At 43.0% G+C, this 27,479-nt stretch overlaps 2 protein-coding genes across 3 annotated transcripts; one reads left to right on the top strand and one right to left on the bottom strand.

Annotated features, from left to right (window-relative positions):
- Positions 1 to 1,388: 1,388 nt before the first annotated feature.
- LOC116370491 (zinc finger protein 2-like) lies at positions 1,389 to 5,689 on the bottom strand. Of its 2 annotated transcripts, none has more exons than XM_031819762.1 (2): positions 5,670 to 5,689; positions 1,389 to 4,469 (listed from the first exon to the last, which is right to left on the bottom strand). In XM_031819762.1, the coding sequence occupies exon 2, from the start codon at positions 4,357 to 4,359 to the stop codon at positions 2,524 to 2,526; it is 1,836 nt and encodes a 611-aa protein (XP_031675622.1). In that variant the 5' UTR covers positions 4,360 to 4,469; positions 5,670 to 5,689; the 3' UTR covers positions 1,389 to 2,523. The 2 variants fall into 2 exon arrangements, with proteins under 2 accessions (XP_031675622.1, XP_031675621.1); XM_031819761.1 differs by lacking the exon at positions 5,670 to 5,689 and adding an exon at positions 4,906 to 5,045.
- LOC109876454 (gastrula zinc finger protein XlCGF17.1) lies at positions 5,012 to 22,970 on the top strand. The gene is made up of 4 exons (XM_020468871.2): positions 5,012 to 5,120; positions 6,388 to 6,574; positions 7,352 to 7,465; positions 20,337 to 22,970. The coding sequence occupies exons 2-4, from the start codon at positions 6,442 to 6,444 to the stop codon at positions 21,203 to 21,205; spliced, it is 1,116 nt and encodes a 371-aa protein (XP_020324460.1). The 5' UTR covers positions 5,012 to 5,120; positions 6,388 to 6,441; the 3' UTR covers positions 21,206 to 22,970.
- Positions 22,971 to 27,479: the final 4,509 nt, after the last annotated feature.

The following is a 27,479-nucleotide window of genomic DNA, read 5'->3' on the forward strand; positions in this document are numbered from 1 at the left end:
GAAAGAGCCCCGAGTTCCCAATTTACAATTCCGAGTTGATGAAAGTTCAAAACGCATTTCCCCAGTCGTAGCTCGTTTTTCCTGAGTTCCCAGTTGTCTTGAGCTAACTAAATTTAGATTTTGCATTTCTGAGTTAACAGTTGTTTTGAGCGTGGCATAAATTATGCTTCATTGACAGCATGGCCAATGTTGAATGTTTATAATTTTAAACTAGGAAAAGAACCCTAATCTTAGACTTGGGACCCCACAGCCACTCCACTGAATAGCAGGCTAATGATTGCTTTTGTAATGCTTGCAATTAGCCACTTATTCCTTCCAAACCACTCATTGTTGAATTTGCGATTTCCAACTTGTTGTGTAATGTTTATGTCCAATAGCCGATGAGAACCGATACGTTTTATCTATAATTTCTCTTCATTATTTCTCTTCGTATGACAAGGATAAAAAAAGATTTTTAGTCAGCCACCAAATTGTGCAAGTTCTCCCACTTAAAAAGATAGAGAGGCCTGTAATTTTCATCATTTCATCACTGCCTAGAGGAGATCTGCATGGAATGAATGGGCCAAAATACCAGCAACAGTGTGTGAAAACCTTGTGAAGACTTACAGAAAACATTGACCTCTGTCATTGCCAACAAAGGGTACATAACAAAAGTATTGAAATAAACTTTTGTTATTGACCAAATACTTATTTTCCACCATCATTTGCAAATTAATTAATAAAAAAAATCCTACAATGTGATTTTCTGGATTTATTTTCTCATTTTGTCTGTCAAAGTTGAAGTGTACCTATGATGAAAATTACAGGCCTTTCCTCATCATTTTTAAGTGGGAGAACATGCACAATTGGTGGGGAGATATTGTTTCCTCAGAGTTTATTCACATGACAAATAAGTAAGTAGGCTACATTTACTTTGTTAGTCGCAGCCTTTAGATAAAGATTAGGGGGTTTCTGGGAAATAATTCCAGGATCTCAAGTCGATGAGCTCAAATACCAGACCAATCAAACGTTGATTTAGATATAAAAACTTGATTTAAGTAGTGACAAATAAGCGTCTCGTGTAGGCTAATCTTACTTCGGAAAGATCCTGGATAAGATTTTACCGGATCTATAAATCAAGACACACGTTCAACAAACACAGCGCTTTCACTAAGAATCCTGTTGTCTGCCATCGTCTACTTTTACCTGACACCCACTTTGAACAGGAACCTCTCAGAGTCCTGATGTTTTTTCGGGTGAAGACATGTATCCTTTATTCCAGTTTCACGAGTCGTTTCATAATTCTTTAATAACAATAATTATATTTTGTAGAGCACATTTCCCACACTCAATGCACTTTATATATTAGATTATATATATATATATATATATTTTTTTTAAGCGTACTAAACAATTAAGGTGATAAGCTGACATTGTTGAGAAGATAATGGGTTGAATTTATTGATCAATTGAATACATGAATACATACCTACTATTGTCAAAACATTCTACATTATAACAATTGAATTGATAATGGGAGTACATGAAAGATACAACTCTCAACACCCCCCCCCCCCCCCCCCCCCCCCCCCCACTCACTCACCCAAACATCCCCCACTCCACACACACAGTTCACTATGACATGTTCTATGACGTTGAAACAGGTCAGTATGATGTTGTTTGGCCCATAGAGCCAGTTTCCGAGACAACGCTTAATACTAGTTCAGAGCAGGCCAGCCCCAGAAGAGACCCTTCTTATCAACTGTAAGCCAGAATGTCCTCTGTGTCGTCTTCTCTGTGTTATTCTCCAACCGCATTGTCAGACCTCTGACAAGCAGAGCTTCTGTTGTCTTTACAGGTCTGTAGGTATGATATCTGATTGGAGGTTAGCTTTACAGTAATGCTATTGGTCAACAACTCAGATTTTGAATTCAAACAAGTCTGACATTATAAAAGGTCCTTACATTCACTGCCTCTCTCTTTTTTGGTTCCTGAAATGCTGTGGTGAGATACTCTCTCAATTTATTTCTCTCTCATGAGCCATGGTTTCTTCGTCTCCCTCGTTCTCTCTCTGACCATGCATAGAAGGATGTCTTGTAACACTAACTATAGTCTCTTGCATATTGCCATTAATCTTATGGAGTCAAATAATTAATTTAATGGGCTTTTTTTGCTGTCTTATTACGAGTAGCATGTAAGGTACACATGCATATATGATAAATATAACCCCACTACACTAGCCCTAAACTAAAAAACAAGCTCAATGGAGAATCTCTATTCAATTATTTTTTAAATGATACTCTGTGTCCGGGAAACTACCCCATAGTGTCCACGGTGTTGAGCAGTGTTTCTCAAACCTCTCCTTGGACACCCCCAGACGTTTCACAACTTTGTTGTATTCCTGAACTAGATCACCTGGTTCACCTAGTCAAGGGCTTTAGGATTAGTTGACCAGTTGAATCAGGTGTACTAGTTCTGGAATAGATCAAAATCCACGAAACGTCCCTGAGGAGAGGTTTGACAACCACTGGTGCAGAAAACAGGTCAATAAGGGGGTTTAGTAGCAGAAGGTGCTGTGTGTAGCGGGTAGCCAGTGTTCACATAGAACACTGGTGATGTGGTTTCAGAACTTGGTGTGGCTGAGGAGTCCGGCAGCTGAGTTTTGGACCATTTAGAACTTACAGAAGGTACCGGAACAGATGTCGGAGAGGAGAGGGTTGGAAGAGGACACATTCCTCCTCTGGCGTGGGCTTTCTGGTGACTTTTTAGGTGCCCCGACTGAGCGAAGCTCTTCTCGCATAGATTACAACCGTAGGGCTTCTCTCCCGTGTGTGTTCGTTGATGATTGGCCAGGGTGGCTGATTGAGTGAATCTTTCACTACACTGATCGCAGCCATACGGCTTGGCTCCTGTGTGTGTGCGCTGGTGGCTCGTCAGTTGCCCAGACTGAACAAAACTCTTCCCGCACAGATCACAGCTGTAGGGTTTCTCTCCAGTGTGTGTTTTGCGGTGGCTCGCCAGGGCTCCGGCCCGCGTGAAGCTCTTGCCACATTCATCACAGAGGTGAGGCTTCTCTCCAGTGTGAGTCCTCTGGTGGCGTCTCAGGTGGCTAGAGGTAATGAACCTCTTCTCACACTGATCGCAGGCGTAGGGCTTCTCTCCTGTGTGTGTCCTCTGGTGGATTGTCAGAGATCCCGACTGAGCGAACCTCTCGCCACACTGATCACAGCTGTAAGGCTTCTCCCCAGTATGAGTTCTCTGATGATTTGACAGGGTGCCGGATTCAGAGAAGCACTTGCCACACTGCTCGCAACAGTAAGGCTTCTCACCGGTGTGGGATCTTTGATGGGAGTTTAAGTGGGCCCAGTTAATGAAGCTCTTTCCACATTCGCAGATGAAAGGTTTCTCTCCGCTGTGGGTTTTCTGGTGGAGTCTCAGGGCGCTCGAGTGGGAGAAATTCTTCCCGCAGTCCGAGCAGTGGTAGGGCTTCTCTCCCGTGTGGACTCTCTGGTGGGATTTCAAGTGTGCCGACGTGACGAAACGTTTTGGACAATCCAAACAAGAGAATGGCAGCTCGCCGGTGTGCCTTCGCATGCGGTGTAGCTTCAGGGCGTTCGATTGGCCAAACCTCTTCCCACAGTCGGAGCAGCGGTAGGGCTTTTCACCGGTGTGCGTTCGCATGTGTGATATCAGATAAGATGAGCAGTAGAAACTGTTCTCGCACTGCGTACAGTGGTAAGGCTTCTCTCCGGTGTGCGTGTGCTGATGGACAGTCAAATGACTTTTGTGACTGAAGCTTTTGCCACAGTCTGAGCAGCAGTGGGGTTTTTTCACCGTGCGTTTCGGCTGGCGTTTTTTAACACTCTTCTCTGCTGCCTCAATCAAATCTTCTTCCTCCTCCTCTTCTTCTCCTCCTTTCACCGTTCCACTCAGCCCCAGTGTTTTCCTGCTTTCGAGTCCAAGTGAAGCACTACCCGGGGATTCTTGGAAGGGGGACAGGTGAGGGTTGTTCTGGTAACTATAAAGATTCCCTCCATCCTCTTTACGTTCTGCGCCGCAGCTTCCTTGTGCTCCGTCGTCCACATGCACTGATGCTGATTGTCTGGAGGCCACACCCCCAGCATCCTGTATCCTTTTGATGTCCTCTTTCAGTTGGAGTAACCATGACATTCCCCGATCCTCAGACTTCATTAAATCCTCATTTTCCCATGTTTCCTCCATGATTTTACGCCGTAGTGCTCGTTGATTCTTTCCTTTCATTTCAGATCCATCCTTGCCACCTATTCCACTGCATTCACAAAGGGAGCGTAAATTGTCCTCTGTTAAAGTCCATAAACTCTCTTCAATTTCATCCATCAACGTTTCTCTTTCACGATTCATATTGTCCTGCTCACGAGGTATCAGAAATGATGAAGTTGTTGAACACCTGAAATTCGTTCAGTGCTCTCTAGTAAGCTACTCCAAGGTCTTTCACTCGTTCTCCTCTGTACCTGAAGAATAAAATAATTTGATACTACTTTAATAAATACTTTGTCAAGGGCTCAACTGCAGGTGATTGTTAAACAAGATACCCCTCAGAAGTGTGTTGATCTTATAGGTGTTCGGCTGTAGCTAAGCAATATAGCCTAGTAGCTCAACTACTGTACTCCATCTCGCCCTTTGAAAGGCCAGGCTGGTGGAATTATTGCTGTATTGCAAACAGATTCCTATCCAATCCTCTCAGTTATAGCTACATAGCTAAGTGCATAAGGAGCTGTGTGTTAATTCGGGATTCAGTGTAGGGTTCGAGCTAGATATCGGTTATAAACGTTGGTAGCTATAGTTAACCGGACCCATTGTCGGTAGTTATAGCTAGCTGGCTAACGTTAGCTGGATAGCTAGCAATTATCTCTACGACTATATTGCGTGGCATTAAAATATTATCACCTTATTTTCGCTTTGTGGTTCTTCTGTGCGTCCAGATAACTTGAGCAACAAGACAACTTTTTTTCGTTTTACATTGTATATTTAGAGAAAAATACAGTTGCAGTCGTGGGGAATCAACGATAAGGCAACAACTTCCTGTTTGTCTGCGCTCTCAGGCCAGAGCAATCGAATGTCGACGTAGATCTCCAGTCATAACATCCGCTAGGGAAGTCGAGGTGAGTAACAGCTCGCTGGCTAGTTAACAAATTTTGTTTTAACGGGCAATTAAATGTACGCAGCTATATTGAAAAGGTGCTCACCCAAGCTAGCACTATATACCAGAACGCTAGGTGGCTAATGCTACGAAAAGGACGGGTCAGTTTCGGCGAGAGCTATCTCAGTTAGCTAATATTGTGTAGCATCACCACTATCCATCTTCTCTCCTTGTGTCTATGATAATACAATCACATGTAAACTAGAGTGTAACGGTCAAAAACCTGCATTTGTAACACAATTAATTGAAGTGAGCCGATCTACGCCCCCTGTTTAAAGAGGTGAGGTCATCTGGTAAATAACTAGCACTAAGTAATTGCACAACAAGTTCTCATCAGGGGTGGAGCATGAGAATTCAAAGATATGCTGCAACAATTTATTTTCGTTTTTTGTTCATTCTCAAAATGCACAATAATGACCCCCAGCTTACAATTGCCTCATTCATCTCCTCTCCCCTGTAACTATTCCTCAGGACGTTGCTGTAAATGAGAATGTGTTCTCAGTCAACTTACCTGGTAAAATAAAAATAGCTTTTTGTAGTATGCCTATAAGACAATGACCAAGGTTAGTGACAGTTGCTGACAATCAACAAACAAGACATCCTAATGTGATTTATCACCTGCCTCTAACAGTGAAATGCTTACTTACAGGGTCCTATAAAAATAGAAGTAGTGACACAAGGAATGAATACAGTGAATAACATTAACATGGCTATATACAGGGAGTACCAGTACCAAGTTGATGTGCAGGGATACCATGTAAAATGACTAGGCATCCAGATACATAATACTGAGCTGTAGCAGCAGCTTATGTGGTGAGTGTGTGTATAGTCGGTGAAAGAGCGTTAGTTAAAAAAAATAAAAACCGGTCAATGCAAGTAGTCCTTATTAGCAGCCTTGACAGTGTCCAGGGCGTGTCCACAGAAGACCGGTTCTAGGTGGAATAAGAGCATTGCTATAAAAACAACTGATTTAAATGAATGCCATCACCAACCTACACCATCAAGGGGAGCCCCTGACTGAACTCATGGCCAAACATTTATACCTGATGCCACGCCCTTAATTAACAATAAGGCACACCTGTGTTAACAGGCCATGAGCACATGCCTGTTAAACCAGGGTTTCCCAAACTGGGTCCTGGCCCTCCCCGGGTGCAGGTTTTGGTTCTGTCCTAGCACAAATACTTGAATCAGCCTCATATCATTGTGTGCATGTGTCACTGAACCCACAGATAACCATGGATCTACACTAGAATACACAATTACAAGCCCAAAAGGATTCTGAAATGGATTTTGTCGAGAACGCGGGGTCTGAGTCGGAATCAGACTACCTTCCTAGTCCCACTGCCCCAGAACCTGAACCCAATGTGACTGTGAAGGAAGAGGAAGAGGAGGGACATAGTGACATGGCTGACCCAGGTGAGTCCATGTTGCGTGAAGTTGGCCCTAGACGCTGATCTTTGGTCAGTTTTGTATTTCTCCCACCAATGAGAGAGGCTTGGGGGAGATTAGGCAAATCCTAGATCTGCACCTATTGGAGATAGTGGTTAGTAGTGTAACAAATATAAAGCAGTGAACAAAATGATTATGAATAGAATACTATGAAAAAAAAGAGTTGGATCCGGGACTGATCAAAGATAACAGTAGAGGCAACTAGAGGTAGATGTTGACTTAGGGAGAATCCCAACTAGAGGTAGGCCTAACCAGAGCATTATGTTGCCTTAGGGAGAAACCCAGCTAGAGGTAGGCCTAACCAGAGCATTATGTTGCCTTAGGGAGAATCCCAACTAGAGGTAGGCCTAACCAGAGCATTATGTTGCCTCAGGGAGAAACCCAGCTAGAGGTAGGCCTAACCAGAGCATTATGTTGCCTTAGGGAGAATCCCAACTAGAGGTAGACCTAACCAGAGCATTATGTTGACTTAGGGAGAATCTCAATTGCATTTCCTTGATTCCTCGCATCCTCTCTCCTTCTGAAAAATTATCAGATGTAAAGGTCAGAGGGGAGGGACCTCTGACCTCATCCAATGGGTTTTGAGAAAGAAGCAAGGAGAGAGGACAAGGAATCAAGCAAATTAAACTGAGATTCTCCCTTACTTATTCCCTTCAGTTCCTAGAGGAACACAGGGCCCCAACGGTGCATGTCCAGCATTACAGTATCAGCTGGCAATTAATTATATTGGTTTGGTTATTTCAGACCACCTCTCAGGTCTCACCGTGGCAGAAAGACCCAGATTTAATATGATTATCAAAGAAGAGGAGGAGGAAGATGATGAAGCAGAAGCAGAGGAAGATGAAATGGTTTACTCGGGTAAGTCCAGAGGCCTGTTCAGAGGATGTAAGTTCGAATCAGGTAGAAATCTATGGTGTCAAACAGAAATGATTGCCTGTCAGATTGAATAAGCAGGGCTATTCAACTCTTACCCTACGAGGTCCGGAGCCTGCTGGTCTTCTGCTCTACCGGATAATTCAGCAGCCCTGGTTAGAGGTGAAAAATGAAAACAAGCAGTGGAACTGGCTTCGAGGTCCAGAGTTGACCTTGAGGGAAGGGAATCACGTCAACTCCTTTCATTCCATTTCTATCTGCAACGTTCAGATTGTTTCATGTCACTGAATCCACCCGTTGTAGGTGGGCCTGTGAGGTGTCGGGAGAAAGTTAGTGTCATAATAATGTTGATATCACAACAACATCATGATCTGTCTGATACAGTGTGATTTGTTAGATAGGTGCTCTTTGGCAGAGCGGTTAGATAGGTGCTCTTTGGCAGAGCGGTTAGATAGGTGCTCTTTGGCAGAGCGGTTAGATAGGTGCTCTGTGGTAGAGCGGTTAGATAGGTGCTCTGTGGTAGAGCGGTTAGATAGGTGCTCTTTGGTAGAGCGGTAAGATAGGTGCTCTTTGGTAGAGCGGTAAGATAGGTGCACTTTGGTAGAGCGGTAAGATAGGTGCTCTTTGGTAGAGCGGTTAGATAGGTGCTCTTTGGTAGAGCGGTAAGATAGGTGCTCTTTGGTAGAGCGGTAAGATAGGTGCTCTTTGGTAGAGCGGTTAGATAGGTGCTCTTTGGTAGAGCGGTTAGATAGGTGCTCTTTGGTAGAGCGGTTAGATAGGTGCTCTTTGGTAGAGCGGTAAGATAGGTGCTCTTTGGTAGAGTGGTTAGATAGGTGCTCTTTGGTAGAGCGGTTAGATAGGTGCTCTTTGGTAGAGCGGTTAGATAGGTGCTCTTTGGTAGAGCGGTTAGATAGGTGCTCTTTGGTAGAGCGGTTAGATAGGTGCTCTTTGGCAGAGCGGTTAGATAGGTGCTCTTTGGCAGAGCGGTTAGATAGGTCATCAAAGAAACAAGGACCAAGACACTCTTCATATCATTAAAATGCATTTATTGTTATGGCATGTTCAATAGAACAAAGATTTAAAAGCTCGGCGTGTTTCGGCAGCATGGCCATCGTCAGGGACGATGACAGCACAGGAGGTTGGTGCCACCTTAAGTGGGGAGGATGGGCTCGTGGTAATGGCTGGAGCAGAATTAGTGGGATGGTATCAAATACATCAAACACATGGTTTCCATTGGCTCCGTTCCAGCCATTATTATGAGCCGTCCTCCCCTCAGCAGCCTCCACTGAATGACAGTGTGATTTCTCAGTTGTTTTTTCCCTTATATTTTCCATACAATGTTCGTTGAAATACAAACGGCAAGGTGCTGTCTGCAATAAATAATAAAAAACTGGTGGTAGGTTAAGAGTGTTGATCTAAGACCAGGTGCCCCCGGTCCACATAATCTTATTCATTATGATCTAAAAGGCAAAAATTATCCTAGATCAGCGCTGGTACACTGAGACGCTTTGTGAAGGCGGACGCTGGTCTGTGATTATCAGGCAGTTTGATGGATTTGGTTTTGGGCTGGAATCCTAACAGGATACTTGGCCATTTAACTAAAACTAGCTTGCAAATTATCAAGCTTAGTTACTTGAGCGAATTAATCTGCAGAAAAACTGGTGAAGACACAGAACGAGAGATTTGCTCTTCAGAAAAAGAGAGAAACTCCTGTGCAGAGCAGTGCGTCTAGATCTAGGTGCTAATTTTGGCGGAAACAACTGGTATTCTAAATCAATTCTAAAACTACACAGTAAAACAAGACAGACATGCCTGCCCTCTGTTCTAGTGTGGGATTGTTACACTTTTTTGAGAGAGATTTGCTCTGTCTCATTGTTAACCATGGCACTTTGACATAAACATTTTTGGCTTGTATTGTTTATTCTGGTTTATTTTTTAGCCAGTTATGTGAATTTAGAACAAAGTCTTATTTACAATGACTGTCTGTGTGTTTGTCTGCAGCTGGAACGTAATACGCCCCTCTAGTGATGTCACAATGCCAGAATTTTGTATCACGATACTCAATACGGAAATGATACTCGATACGAAACGATACCGAAACCACAGCAAAAACATTTTTTACAATATGTTTAACTGTTATTCGAAATTGAATTTATAATTTTTTTTTAAAAGCACCATGTTTAATAACAGAATAATCTTTAATTGTCCTTCTGCAAAACCATATGAGACTCAGAGCATACTATATAATTGTACAATTAAAGCTAAACAGTTTTAACATGTAATTTCATACATATCAGGCTTATTTTGCTCATCTATGGTCATAATATTGGGTCAAATTACATTAATCAGCTAAATAATTGTATGTAAAATGTAATAGTTTAGTTCCAAAACAAAAAATAAAAACCCTTTGACGCTCTTGTCTTGCCCTAGTCCACACACCGGAGAAATAGAATGGATTCTATGGTCCACACAGCATACTACGATTCCCAGAATGAATTTCACCTCCCATGGTGCAATGCTCTGCCAAGGGCTGCTGGCTGGCTAGCAACACGACTAGCAGGCCCAGGCGAGCAAGCTACGTAGCTAGTTGAAATATATAGCTGTCATAGCTAAGTTATGAGTGCATTGGTGGGTGATATAATGTTAACAATATAATACTGACAAAAGCACATACAATGCCTTCAGAAAGTATTCAGACCCCTTGACTTTTTCCAAAATTTGTTAGGTTACAGCCTTATTCTAAAATGTATTCAACTGTTTTCCCCCTCATCAATCAACACACAATACCTCATAATGACAAAGCAAAAACAGTTTACATTTTTTTTAAATTAAAATAATATCACATTTACATAATTATTCAAACCCTTTACTCAGTACTTTGTTGGAGCACCTTTTGCAGCGTTTTACAGCCTTAAGTGTTCTTGGGTATGACGCTACAAGCACCCCTGTATTTGGGCAGTTTCTCCCATTCTTCTCTGCAGATCTTCTCAAGCTCTCAGGTTGGATGGGGAGCATTGCTGCACAGCTATTTTCAGGTCAATCCAGAGTTGTTCGATCGGTTTTCAAGTCCGGACTCTGGGCCATTCAAGGACATTTAGAGACTTGTCCCGAAGCCACTCCTCTGTTGTCTTGGCTGTGTGCTTAGGGTCGTTGTCCTGTTGGAAGGTGAAACTTCGCCCCAGTTTGAGGTCCTGAGCACTCTGGAGCTGGTTTTCATTAACCTGTCTAGGACTGGGGAACCCCTCGCCAACAGCCAATGAAATTGCAGGGCAACAAATACAAATCAACAGAAATCTCATAAATCTAATTCCTCAAACATACAAGTATTTGACACCATTTTAGAGAGGAGTCACAAAAAGCACAAATAGAGATAAAATTAATCACTAACCTTTGATGATCTTTATCAGATGACACTCATAGGATTTCATGTTACATTATTGTGTATGTTTTGTTCGATAAAGTGCATATTTATATCAAACAATCTCATTTTACATTGGTTCAGTTGTTCTAAAACATGCGGTGATTGTGCAGAGAGCCACATGAATTCACAGAAAAACTCATTATAAATGTTGATGAAAATTCAAGTGTTATGCATGGAACATTAGATACACTTCTCCTTAATGCAACCACTGTGTCAGATTTCAAAAGAACTTTACGGAAAAAGCATAATCTGAATACGGTGCTCAGAGCCCAAACCAGCCAAAATAAAAATGTAAAAATGCCATGTTGCGCAGTCAACATTAGTCAAAAATAGCATTATAAATATTCACTTACCTTTGATGATCTTCTTCAGAATGCACTCCCAGGAATCGCAGTTCCACAATAAATGTTTCTTTTGTTCGATAATGTCCATCATTTATGCCCAAATAGCTTCTTTTGTTAGAGCGTTTGGTAAACAAATCCAAATGCCCGTTCAGGTCCAGTCGGACGAAAAGTTCAAAAAGTTATATTACAGGTCGAAGAAACATGTCAAACTAAGGACAAGTAAGGATGTTTTTATCATAAATGTTCAATAATGTTCCAACCAGAGAATTCCATTGTCTGTCGAAAAGCAATGGAATGAGAGATACCTCTCATGTGACTGAGAACGAGGTTGCTGCCAGACCCCTTAGTCAAACAACTCTCATCCGGCCCCCCTTCCCTGTAGAAGCCTGAAACAACGTTCTAAAGACGGTTGACATCTAGTGGAAGCCTTAGGAAGTGCAAAATAACCCATATCCCACTGTGTATTCGACAGGGGCTGAGATCAAAAACTACAAACCTCAGATTTCCCACTTCCTGTTTGGATTTTTTCTCAGGTTTTTGCCTGCCATATGAGTTCTGTTATACTCACATACATCATTCAAACAGTATTAGAAACTTCAGTGTTTTCTATCCAATATGAATAATAATATGCATATATTAGCATCTGGGACAGAGTAGGAGGCAGTTTACTCTGGGCACGCTATTCAACAAAAGTGAAAATGCTGCCCCCTATTCCAAAGAATTTAAGGATCTCTCTGTACTTAGCACCGTTCATCTTTACATCTATCCTGACTAGTCTCCAGTCTCTGCCACTGAAAAACATCCCCATAGCATGATGCTGCCACCACCATGCTTCACCGTAGGGATGGTGCCAGGTTTCCTCCAGACGTGATGCTTGGCATTCAGGCCAAAGAGTTCAATCTTGGTTTCATCAGAAGAGAGAATCTTGTTTCTCGTGGTCTGAGAGGCTTTGTGCCTTTTGGCAAACACCAAGCGAGCTGTCATGTGCCTTTTACTGAGGAGTGGCTTCCGTCTGGCCACTCTACCATAAAGGCCTGGTTGGTGGAGTGCTGCAGAGATAGTTTTCCTTCTGGAAGGTTCCCCCATCTCCACAGAGGAACTATAGAACTCTGTCAGAGTGGCCCCTCTCCCCCGATTGCTCAGTTTGGCCAGGTGGCCGGCTCTAGGAAGAGTCTTGGTGGGTCCAAACTTCTTCCATTTAAGAATGATGGAGGCCACTGTGTTCTTGGGGACCTTTATTTCTGCAGACATTTTTTGGCACCCTTCCCCAGATCTGTGCCTCGACACAATCCTGTCTCGGAGCTCTACGGACAATTCCGTTGACCTCATGGTTTGGTTTTTGCTCTGACATGCACTGTCAACTGTGGGACATTATATAGACCGGTGTGTGCCTTTCCAAATAATTTCCAATCCATCGAATTTACCACAGGTGGACTCCAATCAAGTTGTAGAAACATCTCAAGGTTGATCAATGGAAACAGGATGCACCTGAGCTCAATTTCGAGTCTCATAGCAAAGGGTCTGAATACTTATGTAAATAATGTATGTAAATAATGTTTTTTATTTTTAATACATTTGCAAAAATGTGTAAAACTCTGTTTTCGCTTTGTCACTATGGGGCATTGTGTGTAGATTGCTGAGGTTTTTATTTATTTAATCAATTTTAGGATAAGGCTGTAACATAACAAAATGTGGAAAAAGTCAAGGGGTCTTGTTGCTACATTTGATGTATTGTCTATGCCCAATAATGTTTGTACCATGTTTTGTGCTGCTACCACCTTGTGTTGTTGTCATGTTGTGTTGCTGTCATGTTGTGTTGCTGCCATGTTGTGTTGTGTTGTTGTCATGTTGTGTTGCTGCCATGCTGTGTTGTTGTCTTAGGTCTCTCTTTATGTAGTGTTCTGGCGTCATGATGTGTGTTTTGTCCTATATATATATTTAATCCCAGCCTAGGTCCCTACAGGAGGCCTTTTGGTAGGCTGTTTATGTAAATAAACATGTGTTATAAACTGACTTGCCTAGTTAAATAAAGGTAACATAAATAAATATTGCTGACTTGAATGTACCCCCCAAAAATATCCACTGGCACTCAGCCAACCAAGGAAGGTGAATTTAATGTAGACCTACCTGTTACACCTGACCCTGGTTACATTTAGCCCCGGTCTTATCTATGGATTCAACTCCATTGGCGAGCGCTAACGTGCATAAACCATACCACTGCTAAAAACCATAGTTCTAAAAATGGTCCATTTTAGGCCTACTCATTTTTGGGCTTTGAGAAATTGTAGCCTAGTAACACTAGAAAGCTCAGTGATTCTCCTCTTAACAGTGGCCATCAAAACTGCTTTCAAAAGTGTTTTCCCGTGACTGCATTAAGAATGTTCTACACTAACCACGTTTCCCATACACATGTTTTATGCGCGTAAAGTCCTATTCATACGGTATGAAAGTCAGTCACGACAGCTCTGATGGAAACTGGAAGTTTTGGTACATTTTTACTAATGCAGACAGATCATTTGTTCGTTCGACATGGTGGGATCTTTGTCGGTAAAGTTAATTATGCGAGAAATGGTAGTGGAAACGCCTTTTATGCGCAAATATTTATATAATAACCATCATATCGATTGTAAACTTGGAGTCACGTGATGATATATGGTGTGTGATCCTCTCACTATGACTCGGGAAACCATGCAATTTATTAGGCTAGGTAAGTTAGGAACAGGGTGGTGAAAGTGCACGGTGATGAGCTTGATGCTCCTTTCCAATAAATATAGACAAATACAAATATTCTAGCTCTTATCCATAATAATGTATTATTGTAGACTACCCTACTCACACAGTTTATCCGCACTGTATCAGGCTGTTGGCTAGAGCGCACATGCCAATACCAGAGTAGACACATCTGCTATTTAACGCAACAGTTTTTATTATTATCTACATGTTTCTCTCTTAAACAAGTGGATTATTTACAGTGCCCTCCACTAATATTGGCACTCTGGGTAAATATGAGCAAAAAGGGCTTTGAGAAACATTTATTTGCTGTTTATCCTCTTGGTCTTTCATTCAAAATATCCACAAAAATCAAACCTTTTTAATTGAAGTAAAATAATAAAAATTCAAATGTGAAATTAATATTTTGCTCTGAAACGTGTGCCACAATTATTGGCACCCCTAGAGATTCTTATGAGTAAAATCTAACTGACGTATATTCCCATTCATATGCTACATTTAAGATAACCTGAGTGATTAGGAACACTTAAGAGGTAAGCCACGACTTCCTGTTTCACTGGGGTATAAATATGTGGTGACACACAGGCCAAGTTCACATAGTCATCCACCACTATGTGAAAGATCCGAGAATACAGTAATGATGTGCGACAAAAGGTTGTCATGCTGAACAAATCAGGAAATGGCTATTAGAAAATAGCTCAACGGTTGAAAATGACCATTTCCACTATCAGGGTGATAATTAAGAAGTTTAAAGCAACTGGAGATGTTAACAAATCGGCCTGGAAGAGGACGTGTTTCTATATTGACCCCACACACAGTGAGGAGGATGGTTCGAGTGGCCCAAAAATGTCCAAGGATCACAGCTGGAGAATTGCAGACCTTAATTGGGTCTTGGGGTCAGAAAGTCTCCAAAACTACGATCAGACACCACCTACATAACCACAAGTTGTTTGGGAGAGTTGCCATTAAAAAAAGCCTTTGCTGTCATCAAACAACAAACTCAAGCACCTACAATTTGCCAAAGTTAATGGAACTTTCAATGGGACCAAAATAGATGAGCTTTCTGGGAACAAACACCAGATGTGGGTTTGGCGTAGACAGAAAGATATCCATTCAGAAAAGTACCTCATCCCTACTGTGAAGTATGTTGTGGGCTGTTTTTCTTCCAAAGGCCCAGGACAACTTGTTAGGATACATGATATCATGGACTCCATGTACCAGCGGATATTAGATCAAAACCTAATTGCCTCTGCTAGGAAGCTTAAACTGGGCCGTGGTTGGATCTTCCAGCAGGACAATGATCCAAAGCACAACTCAAAATCAACACAAATGGTTCACTGACAACAAAATCAAGGTCTTACCAAAGCCATCCCAGTCTCCTGACCTAAATAAACCCCATAGAAAACCTGAGGGATGAGCTAAAGAGGAGAGTCCACGAGCGTACACCTCGACTCTGAAGGATCTGGAGAGATTCTAAATGGAGGAATGGTCTCAGATCTCTTGCCATGTGTTCTTAAACCTTATTACGCATTCTAGGAGAAGACTCAGAGCTGGTATCTTTGCACAGGGAGGTTGCACTAAGTATTGATTGAAATGGTGCCAATAATTGTGACACACATATTTGAGAACATTTGTTTGATGATAAGAATTGTATTTTTTCTTTCAATTATTTTACTTTAAAGGTTGGATTTTTGTGAGTATTTTGATTGAAAGACCAAGAGGATAAACAATAAAAACATTTTCACAGCCCGTTTTTCTCATATTTACCAAGGGTGCCAATATTAGTGGAGGACACTGCATCTCAAGCCTTTCCTACTTGTATTTTATTTTATTTTAACAATTATAGATCTAACATTGGAATATATCTACAACTTTTAAAAAAATGTAAAAAAATTATAACAACTTTTTTAAACTTTTGTTTAAATATCTAAAAGTTGTGATGACAGAGGGCACTTTTTGTTGAGCAAGAGCAGTGGGAAAATAATTTGGTGACATCTTATGGTCTTAATGTGAATTACAGGGGGCGGGGGCCAGTTACCCCAGGTGGCCAGTTGTCCCCTGGTACGCAAGGGTCTCAGCTCCAACTGGCTCTCATTTGGATCATAGGTGGGACCCAGCCCAATTCAACCCAGGGTCATTTTGGAACTAAACCTCCCTTGCACTGCGCTGTTTTGTAACACCTTTTGCTGAGATGTTTTGTTGGGCTGGCCCTCATCTGCTCTGTAAACAAAGTATTCCCATAGTTTGAGTCCGGTGTCAGTTTTGTCAACAAGTTGTGGGCGTGGAGATACCGGTTTGATGTTTTTGTTAGAAGAAGCCATGCTGTTGGCATTCTCTCTCTCTCTCCGCTTCTCAAAAGTAGCTTGCGTGGTGTTAGATGATTCCCCATCGCGTGCGCAATTAACCTAGCTAGCTACTGAGGCCGTGAGAAGATTCAGACAAATTACTAGACTCAACCCTCTCAATCAGTACACACGTGAGACACATGGCAGAAGTAGCGAAAGGTCCAAAAATTCTAGTACCGAACCATTTTTCATATAGTACAGAAGTTTCTGTACACCGTACAACATTACCCCCCTCTAGGAACAATAAAGTAATAATCTGTGCATAGCCGTGATTGAGTGTCAAAACTCCCGGGACCTCACATGTATGACTCCCCACTGGAGACCAGGGTTTAATCCCCTTTCACTGTTCTCCCCACCTGAGACCAGAGTTGAATCCCCTTTCACTGTTCTCCCCAATGGAGACCAGGGTTTAATCCCCTTTCACTGTTCTCCCCACCTGAGACCAGAGTTGAATCCCCTTTCACTGTTCTCCCCAATGGAGACCAGGTTTTTATCCCCTTTCACTGTTCTCCCCACTGGAGACCAGGGTTTAATCCCCTTTCACTGTTCTCCCCACTGCAGACCAGGGTTTAATCCCCTTTAACTGTTCTCCCCACTGGAGACCAGGTTTTAATCCCCTTTCACTGTTCTCCCCACTGGAGACCAGGGTTTAATCCCCTTTCACTGTTCTCCCCACCTGAGACCAGAGTTTAATCCCCTTTCACTGTTCTCCCCACTGGAGACCAGGGTTTAATCCCCTTTCACTGTTCTCCCCACCTGAGACCAGAGTTTAATCCCCTTTCACTGTTCTCCCCAATGGAGACCAGGTTTTAATCCCCTTTCACTGTTCTCCCCACTCAAGACCAGGGTTTAATCCACTTTCACTGTTCTCCCCACTGGAGACCAGGGTTTAATCCCCTTTCACTGTTCTCTCCACTGGAGACCAGGGTTTAATCCCCTTTAACTGTTCTCCCCACTGGAGACCAGGGTTTAATCCCCTTTCACTGTTCTCCCCACTGCAGACCAGGGTTTAATCCACTTTCACTGTTCTCCCCACTGGAGACCAGGGTTTAATCCCCTTTCACTGTTCTCTCCACTGGAGACCAGGGTTTAATCCCCTTTCACTCTTCTCCCCACTGCAGACCAGGGTTTAATCCCCTTTAACTGTTCTCCCCACTGGAGACCAGGGTTTAATCCCCTTTCACTGTTCTCCCCACTGCAGACCAGGGTTTAATCCCCTTTAACTGTTCTCCCCAATGGAGACCAGGGTTTAATCCCCTTTCACTGTTCTCCCCACTCGAGACCAGGGTTTAATCCCCTTTCACTGTTCTCCCCACTGCAGACCAGGGTTTAATCCCCTTTAACTGTTCTCCCCAATGGAGACCAGGTTTTAATCCCCTTTCACTGTTCTCCTCACTGCAGACCAGGGTTTAATCCCCTTTCACTGTTCTCCCCACTCGAGACCAGGGTTTAATCCCCTTTCACTGTTCTCCCCACTGCAGACCAGGGTTTAATCCCCTTTCACTGTTCTCCCCACCTGAGACCAGAGTTTAATCCCCTTTCACTGTTCTCCCCACTGGAGACCAGGGTTTAATCCCCTTTCACTGTTCTCCCCACCCGAGACCAGAGTTTAATCCCCTTTCACTGTTCTCCCCAATGGAGACCAGGTTTGAATCCCCTTTCACTGTTCTCCCCAATGGAGACCAGGTTTTAATCCCCTTTCACTGTTCTCCCCACTCAAGACCAGGGTTTAATCCACTTTCACTGTTCTCCCCACTGGAGACCAGGGTTTAATCCCCTTTCACTGTTCTCTCCACTGGAGACCAGGGTTTAATCCCCTTTCACTGTTCTCCCCACTGCAGACCAGGGTTTAATCCCCTTTCACTGTTCTCCCCACTCGAGACCAGGGTTTAATCCCCTTTCACTGTTCTCCCCACTGCAGACCAGGGTTTAATCCCCTTTCACTGTTCTCCTCACCTGAGACCAGAGTTTAATCCCCTTTCACTGTTCTCCCCAATGGAGACCAGGGTTTAATCCCCTTTCACTGTTCTCCCCACTGCAGACCAGGGTTTAATCCCCTTTCACTGTTCTCCCCACTCGAGACCAGGGTTTAATCCCCTTTCACTGTTCTCCCCACTGCAGACCAGGGTTTAATCCCCTTTCACTGTTCTCCTCACCTGAGACCAGAGTTTAATCCCCTTTCACTGTTCTCCCCAATGGAGACCAGGTTTTAATCCCCTTTCACTGTTCTCCCCACTCAAGACCAGGGTTTAATCCCCTTTCACTGTTCTCCTCACCTGAGACCAGAGTTTAATCCCCTTTCACTGTTCTCCCCACTCGAGACCAGGGTTTAATCCCCTTTCACTGTTCTCCCCACTGCAGACCAGAGTTTAATCCCCTTTCACTGTTCTCCCCACTCGAGACCAGGGTTTAATCCCCTTTCACTGTTCTCCCCACTGCAGACCAGGGTTTAATCCCCTTTCACTGTTCTCCTCACCTGAGACCAGAGTTTAATCCCCTTTCACTGTTCTCCCCAATGGAGACCAGGTTTTAATCCCCTTTCACTGTTCTCCCCACTCAAGACCAGGGTTTAATCCACTTTCACTGTTCTCCCCACTGGAGACCAGGGTTTAATCCCCTTTCACTGTTCTCTCCACTGGAGACCAGGGTTTAATCCCCTTTCACTGTTCTCCCCACTGCAGACCAGGGTTTGATCCCCTTTAACTGTTCTCCCCACTGGAGACCAGGGTTTAATCCCCTTTCACTGTTCTCCTCACTGCAGACCAGGGTTTAATCCCCTTTCACTGTTCTCCCCACTCGAGACCAGGGTTTAATCCCCTTTCACTGTTCTCCCCACTGCAGACCAGGGTTTAATCCCCTTTCACTGTTCTCCCCACTGGAGACCAGGGTTTAATCCCCTTTCACTGTTCTCCCCACCTGAGACCAGAGTTTAATCCCCTTTCACTGTTCTCCCCAATGGAAACCAGGGTTTAATTCCCTTTCACTGTTCTCCCCACTCGAGACCAGGGTTTAATCCCCTTTCACTGTTCTCCTCACTGCAGACCAGGGTTTAATCCCCTTTAACTGTTCTCCCCAATGGAGACCAGGGTTTAATCCCCTTTCACTGTTTTCCTCACTGCAGACCAGGGTTTAATCCCCTTTCACTGTTCTCCCCACTCGAGACCAGGGTTTAATCCCCTTTCACTGTTCTCCCCACTGCAGACCAGAGTTTAATCCCCTTTAACTGTTCTCCCCACTGGAGACCAGGGTTTAATCCCCTTTCACTGTTCTCCCCACTGCAGACCAGGGTTTAATCCACTTTCACTGTTCTCCCCACTGGAGACCAGGGTTTAATCCCCTTTCACTGTTCTCTCCACTGGAGACCAGGGTTTAATCCCCTTTCACTCTTCTCCCCACTGCAGACCAGGGTTTAATCCCCTTTAACTGTTCTCCCCACTGGAGACCAGGGTTTAATCCCCTTTCACTGTTCTCCCCACTGCAGACCAGGGTTTAATCCCCTTTAACTGTTCTCCCCAATGGAGACCAGGGTTTAATCCCCTTTCACTGTTCTCCCCACTGCAGACCAGGCTTTAATCCCCTTTCACTGTTCTCCCCACTGGAGACCAGGGTTTAATCCCCTTTCACTGTTCTCCCCACCTGAGACCAGAGTTTAATCCCCTTTCACTGTTCTCCCCAATGGAGACCAGGTTTTAATCCCCTTTCACTGTTCTCCCCACTCAAGACCAGGGTTTAATCCACTTTCACTGTTCTCCCCACTGGAGACCAGGGTTTAATCCCCTTTCACTGTTCTCTCCACTGGAGACCAGGGTTTAATCCCCTTTCACTGTTCTCCCCACTCGAGACCAGGGTTTAATCCCCTTTCACTGTTCTCCCCACTGCAGACCAGGGTTTAATCCCCACCCGCTACAATCCTTTCTCAGTGTTCTGCCCAGGTGCTTGTCTGTCTCCTCTTGCTGAACGGTCTTCAATAAAAATGAAGTATTAACCTATTTGTCTGTCTTATTCAATCTGTATAGGAGACAGGATAAAGTTGGACCCAGACTATCTTCCAGAAGTGACCGTGGCAACAGGGCAACCACAGAACCAGAAGAAGAAGGCTGCGAAGAAACTTCATCCATGTCCTGACTGTGGGAAGACATTTGACAGACCATCACACCTAGAGAGACATGAGAATACCCACACCAGAATCAAGAAGCTGGCCCCCGACTACACTTGTTCTTACTGTGGCAAGATCTTTGCTAAACCGTCAAAGCTGGCTCGGCATGAGCGAGGACATACTGGAGAGAAACCGTACTCTTGCTGCAAGTGCGGGAAGTGCTTCGCTGAGCCGGGGCACAGGAAGAGCCACGAGCTGACGCACAATGAAGAGAGACCGTACACCTGCGCTGACTGCGGGATAGGCTTCTTCAACCAGTCCAAGCTGCAACGGCACCAACGCACACACACGGGTGAGAAACCGTACTGCTGCACCGAATGTGGGAAGACCTTTGCTCGGTCAGGAGGCCTAAAGACTCACTGGCTAAGCCACACGGGAGAGAGACCATACCTCTGCTCCGACTGTGGGAAAAGCTTCTTCAGCTCTGGGGACCTGAAAGTCCACCACTTGACCCATACCGGAGAGAAACCACACTGCTGCTCCGTGTGCGGGAAGGGTTTCGCGCAGAGGGGGAATATGCGGGCTCATGAACGGTCTCACTCGGGGGAAAGGCCTTACAGCTGTGCCGACTGCGGGGCCAACTTCGCCCATTCTAACTATTTAAAGATACACCGGCGCATTCACACGGGCGAGAGACCCTTCCCATGCCCTGTCTGCGGCAAGAGGTTTATTCTATCCGGGCACCTCGGGAGACACCAGAAAACACACATACCCAAAAACAACACTTAGAAGAACGCACATATCCAAACACACAGGGGACACACTCATGAGCTTACTGAAGTATATTTTATTTGCATATAATCATGAACTACAATGAAACGGATGAAGAACAAAAAATAAAAGACATGGTAAAAGTCCTGAGAGAGCGAGGGTAAGGGATACTCCCCCGTGAAGCTCCGCCCTCAACACTTCTCTCTCCATACTGTGTCCCAAATGACACCCTGTTCCCTATATGGTGCACTACCTGGTCAAAGGTCAAACCTATATAGAGCAGAGGGTGCCCATTGTCCTGTTCCACTGTTTTAATCTAAACATTGTATAGAATTTATTTGGCAGGTTGTTGTGTGTGTGTGTGTGTGTGTGTGTGTGTGTGTGTGTGTGTGTGTGTGTGTGTGTGTGTGTGTGTGTGTGTGTGTGTGTGTGTGTGTGTGTATATAGATATATATATATATATGTGTGTGTCTTTGTCCTGAACTTTTTTGGTGGTTTTCATAATGTGAGAGCTCTGGTGAGTAAGGTTTCTATTGTAGTTAGTTACCTGTCTTACCTGACTTTTTCCACATTTTGTTACGTTACAGCCTTATTCTAAAATGTATTAAATTGCCCCCCCCCCTCAATCTATACACAATACCCCATAATGACAAAGCAAAAAGGCCTGTCTCACAGTCCCTGCTGCTGAAAAACATCCCCACAGCTTGATGCTGCCACCACCATGCTTCACTGTAGAAATGGTGCCAGGTTTCCTCCAGACGCTTGGTTTCATCAGACCAGATAACCTTGTTTTTCATGGTCTGAGAGTCCTTTAGGTGCCTTTTGGCAAACTCCAAGTGGGCTGTCATGTAGCTTTAACTGAGGAGTGGCTTCTGTCTGGCCACTCTAACATACTGGTCTAGTGCTGCAGAGATAGTTGTCCTTCTGGATGGTTCTGCACAGAACTTTGGAGCTCTGTCAGAGTGATCATTGGGTTCTTGGTCACCTCCCTGACCAAAGCCCCTTTCCCCCTCAGTTTGCCTGGGGCGGCCAGCTCTAGGAAGAGTCTTGGTGGTTCCAAACTTCTTCCATTTAAGAATGATGGAGACCACTGTGTTCTTAGGGACATTCAATGCTGCAGGCATGTTTTTGGTACCCTTCCCCAGATCTGTGCCTCAACACAATCCTGTCTCGGAGCTCAATGTACAATTTCTAAAACCTCATGGTTTGGTTTTTGCTCTGACATGCACTATCAACTGTGGGACATTATATAGATAGGTGTGTGCCTTTCCAAATCATGTCCAATCATTTGAGTTTACCACAGGTGTACTCCAATCAAGTTGTAGAAACATCTCCAGGATGATCAATGGAAACAGGATTTACCTGTGCTCAATTTCAAGTCTCATAGCAAAGGGTCTGAATAAGGTATTTCAATGACTTTTTTTTCAGATTGTGCAAAAAATGTATAAACACTGTTTTTTTGCTTTGTCATTATGGGGTATATTGTATGTAGATTGGTGAGGGAAAACATGACATTTAATCCATTTTAGAATAAGGCTGTAACGTAACAGAATCTGCAGAAAGGGAAAGGGTCTGAATACTTTCTGAATGCGCCGTATATTCTGAAAGTAACGCATTGCCAACTATAGTTATTGTTACTCAAATACAAAGTGTAATTAGTTATGATACCGTGTTACTGAGTCAAGTAATCATATTATTGTTCCACATTATGTTACTGACAAGTTAACCCACGATCCTGGTGAAATGGACGTCAATATGCCTGAATTAAACGTTTCCAAGAGGAGCTGGCTGTCTGGCTGGTTAAATTGCGACAATGGAAGTTTGGTTTAGAAAGTATTGATTTATGCAGATAGAAAGTGAATGGATTTCTGGAGGAATAAGACAATTTAATTCAAATGTGACCCTCGTCGTAATTCATACTCATTAGTACATTTTCATATTAGAATATTTAAAAAAATGTACTTCCGGTTTCATGAAGAGGGGAAAAAAATTGTCTGACAACATTAGTTAGATATGCACATAATTGACCGGCTTGGCAACAAACACCATTATGACATCAGGGTCTGTGTCCACAAGGCATCTCAGAAAAGGTCCTAGGAATCCTGTTAAAACCTGTTAAGACTATTAAAACTCCCAGCTCAGAGGACGTTTTAGGATGATGTTAGAACACTGCCCAGACAAACTGAGCTCAGAGTAAAATCAACTCATACAGTGGGGCAAAAAAAGTATTTAGTCAGTCACCAATTGTGCAAGTTCTCCCACTTAAAAAGATGAGAGAGGCCTGTAATTTTCATCATAGGTACACTTCAACTATGTCAGACAAAACTGTACACTGTACATTTCTGCATATTGCGTCTTTAACATAAACCTTAGATGCCTTAAATTGCCCAATTTGTAGGCATATATTATTTTAATAATGTGATTGTGCTCCAAAGGGATTACTCTGAATAAATAACATGATGTAGGTCATTCAATAATCAAAAGAAAAACATGTTTAATTAGCCTAGTGGTTATAAATATTTAGACATATCATGTGAAATGTACAAAAACAAAGAAATAGGCCTTGTGAAATCATTGTATAAAGAGCGAGAAATACTGTTGCATGTAGGTCTAGATTATTTCTGGATTGATCATATAGAAATATCAAAACATCCTTTGAACAACTCCAAACCAATTGCATGTGGTGCAGGAACCACTGACCCACTGCCTTTTTCTATTACCACGACACCTGCTGGCAACTCTTAACTGGTCAGGACAGCTCATGAGGTCTCCTAAATATCTGTCCACTAGGTGGAACTCATGACGAAAGAGGCTTCATGCATGGATTAGATTTTCACCCATAAAAGTAGGAGTAAAATGTCTCTATTCTCAGCACTTATGACACATGTTCTACTCTGATACACATTGTGGATACGGTCCCATGATTTGGCACTGCACTGTGTATTGCCTTTTGATGTTCTTTCAGTAATTTAAAACTCTTCCCACACCAAGAGCAGTTGTAAAGCTTCTCTGCTGAATTAGCTGATGTTTCTTTAGGTCTTTAGTATGACTGAAGCGCTCCCCACACTGGGAGCAGTGAAAAGGCTTCTCTCCTATGTGACTTCTCTGGTGAGCCGTTAAAGACACGCTCCGGAACCTTGGCGACAACATAAGTATTTATTAAACCTCCCGCTATGGGCTGGATGTGTCAATGTGTAGTTCATCCACGCGTGATCTATGAGCATAATTACTGTCCTAGTTTAATAGGAACCGTTTTCTCCGCATTTACCCCACGTGGACCAGCCCCCTAGCAATTCAAGTTCCAGCCAATGCGCTTCAGTCCCTCGCCATTTGAGTAACAGCTAGCAAAATGCACACACAGCAAAGCGAGAGAGCGAAATGACTTGGTGCACATATGTAACGTAGTATGACATTTTTGGGGACCACTTTTGGCTCAAGAGCTACTTTCATAACTATTGGCTAAAGTTAGAACATATCTAAGTTTCATACATCACTGAAACTAACCACATGCAGAGAACAATGGTAAGGCTTGTCTCCTGTGGGAGTTGGCTGGTGAGTCTTTGGTTTATGTAACAGGCTGAAGCTCTTCCAACACTGACAGCAGTGGTAAGGCTTCTTTGTGAGTAAGCGTGTGTCTATTAAGGTTTGTAAAAGAGAAACTGATCCCACAAACAGCAGTGGAAAGGCTTCTCTCCTGTAAGAGTAAGCTTGTGTCTATTTCATTTTCTTGGTGTCTGAAAAATCTTCCCACATTGACCTCACGGGTAGGGTTGCCAACTGGCCCTTATTAGCCGGGATGTCCCGTATATTGGGCTAAATTGGGTTGTCCCATACGGGACCTCCCTTGTCCCGTGTATTCATCCAATCACAGTATAGCGTAAACGCACCAATTCCTGTAAGTCATTTCTGTTGGTTGTTCGGTCGGTTTGGCAGACTAAGGAAATCTGGATAAATCTGAAAAAAAGAAAAGACTGTGCAGCTCCAACAAACAACGGGAAGCAAAAAAAATACCTGTGTGAAGCCCGTCAGTGGTGACTCGACGAAGGTTTTCTGTACTTTATGCCGTCGGGAATTCTCAATTGGCCGTGGAAGGGAGAATGACCTAACTCAGCATGCATCCACAGAAATGCTAAAGAAGGCCACACTAGCTAAAGGTGCTACAGTAGTGCATTCTTCGTGGCGTCTACTGCGGAAAATGACAAAATCGCGGCAAGTGAAGCCTCTTGCATTTGAATTTATTTATAAAATAAAAAAATTGCTGTAAAGGTTGAAATTGTGATTTCTTTGATCATTTATTTTGAGGTTTATTCACATACGTTTACATAATGATACAGTTTTAGTAAAGTTATAGAATAAATGGAATATAAAAATGTTTTGCATTTCCAATTGAAAAGAATATGAATATACACTGTCCCTTATTTGGTAGTGAGAAAGTTGGCAACCCTACTCACGGGTGGGTCTTCTTTCTTTCGAGACTGTTTTTGTGTGAATTACTGACAATTGATAATGGAAGTCAAGCCTTTGGTCACCCTAACAAATAGTTAGAGACCATAAACTCACATTTAAAAGTTGAAAATGAAACTCCTTTATCGTCAGTTGTTTGACTGCGTAAAGGATACGCCAGGAAAAAAAACATCTGTAATATAAACTTCCGCCCGCGTTCTAAAACCGGAAGTGAAATAATTTGTGCGGCCATCAGTGAGATAACTATGTAGTTATAGCAACGCAACGTTTTCCCAAGAAATAAAATATATAAAGCAATTGAGAGTGAAATATACTTGATACATTGTTCACCCAAGCATTACTGCCACTACCAGAACGCTAGATAACAACATAGCTTTACTCTATGAAAAGGACAGCTTTAAGTGTAGGTGTGGGGCTTTTGTTTTGCTTGCTGCGGTGCTAAACTAGTCTCGGAAAATCCTAGACACGGGGCAACAACACGAACAGTGAGGGGATTTGATTAATGCCCAGGGTGAACCAGGTTAGCGTTGAGCGCATTCGCTTTGGAACCGGGCTGTCTCCCGGGAGTGCGCCGGGTGGCCCGTTTTGGCCGAGGGTGAAGTCTGCTCAAAACAATAGTGCCGTAGGTTAAGCAAGTGGAGTAATGAGTAGGATTTCTGGGGTTTCACTTGCAAAAGTGATTACTTTGATAAAAGTCTTTGTCTGTCTTCTCAATGAAAACAGGTTTGAAAATTCAAACACATTTAATGGAAAAAAATATGTATGTTTCTGAACGATGCTTTGTTGACAACATGCGGCACAGATTACTGTTCAATTGAGGGTGCTCCTCTCAAAACGCTTTTGCCCCACGGGCCATGCCATAGCTGTGCCAACTTTACTTAAATAAACAACATTCAAACACAACTCCAGAGCATGACTCTTCTTTCACCACCATCATGTTTATTTTATAATAGCTACAGTGTTAATAACATGATATCAATTTTAAAAGGTTGTCACCCTATTCAATATACAATATTTAAACTGAAATTCTTCTTTCACTACCACTATTTATTACCAGACATCCAGGGTTTATTACAGGATATTCAATGATTATAACATGTTACTCTTGCATCTTCAAAGTATTTGGGGCTCTTTGTTGTGAGTTCCCCAGCGTTTCTTCAGAGCTGATGACTGCCTGAAACTCTCCCACATTGGGAGCAGTGGAAATGCTTCTTCAGAGTTGATAACTGACTAAAAGCATAGCCATACTGGAGCATTGGTTGGCTGGCATTATAATAAGAATTAGTTCATAACTGACTTGCCTAGTTAAATAAAGGTTGGTATAGTTCTTTCTTTTGTGTGTCTGTTGGTGTGATTTGAGGTGATTTTGAGATTTGAGGTGATTTTGAGATTTGAGGTTGGTGTGAATGTTCTATTGCCATACTGGCTGGAAAGGTTCTTATACCTTGCTTGCTAGCTAGCCAACTTCGGCTAATTTACAGTCAGTCAAACAGGTGCAGCTCAATCTTGCTTACTCACAGTGCTAGGGCTAATTTGGGCTCCAGATGTCCAGCCTGTTAAGATTATGCACCTAATAAGTAAAAAATAAAATTAAAATTAAAAAGTGTCTGAGCTTGACCAATATGTTTTTCTGAAAGTCAAACGTCCTTTTTCAGATAACACACACACACATATACATATTCTATGACGTCCAAAAGGAACCATATGGGAGGAATGATCCGATTTATTGATTTTAACAGATAAATGCATGTTGATTAGTGATTTTTGGGTAGTCAGTATGATTTTATCCATATCAATTTTGGGATATTATTTTCATCTAGTCTGTGGC

The sequence above is a fragment of the Oncorhynchus kisutch genome, unplaced genomic scaffold, assembly GCF_002021735.2.
Source record: "Oncorhynchus kisutch isolate 150728-3 unplaced genomic scaffold, Okis_V2 scaffold2552, whole genome shotgun sequence".
Taxonomy (NCBI): Eukaryota; Metazoa; Chordata; class Actinopteri; order Salmoniformes; family Salmonidae; genus Oncorhynchus; species Oncorhynchus kisutch.

What these genes read in the sequence shown, in the direction of transcription:
- LOC116370491 (XM_031819762.1), bottom strand. Translation starts at nt 4,359, where the DNA reads ATGAATCGTGAAAGAGAAACGTTGATGGATGAAATTGAAGAGAGTTTA.
- LOC109876454 (XM_020468871.2), top strand. Translation starts at nt 6,442, where the DNA reads ATGGATTTTGTCGAGAACGCGGGGTCTGAGTCGGAATCAGACTACCTT. An exon ending in TAGTGACATGGCTGACCCAG is followed by an intron (nt 6,575 to 7,351) that starts GTGAGTCCATGT and finishes TGGTTATTTCAG; the next exon opens with ACCACCTCTCAGGTCTCACC. An exon ending in AGATGAAATGGTTTACTCGG is followed by an intron (nt 7,466 to 20,336) that starts GTAAGTCCAGAG and finishes CAATCTGTATAG; the next exon opens with GAGACAGGATAAAGTTGGAC.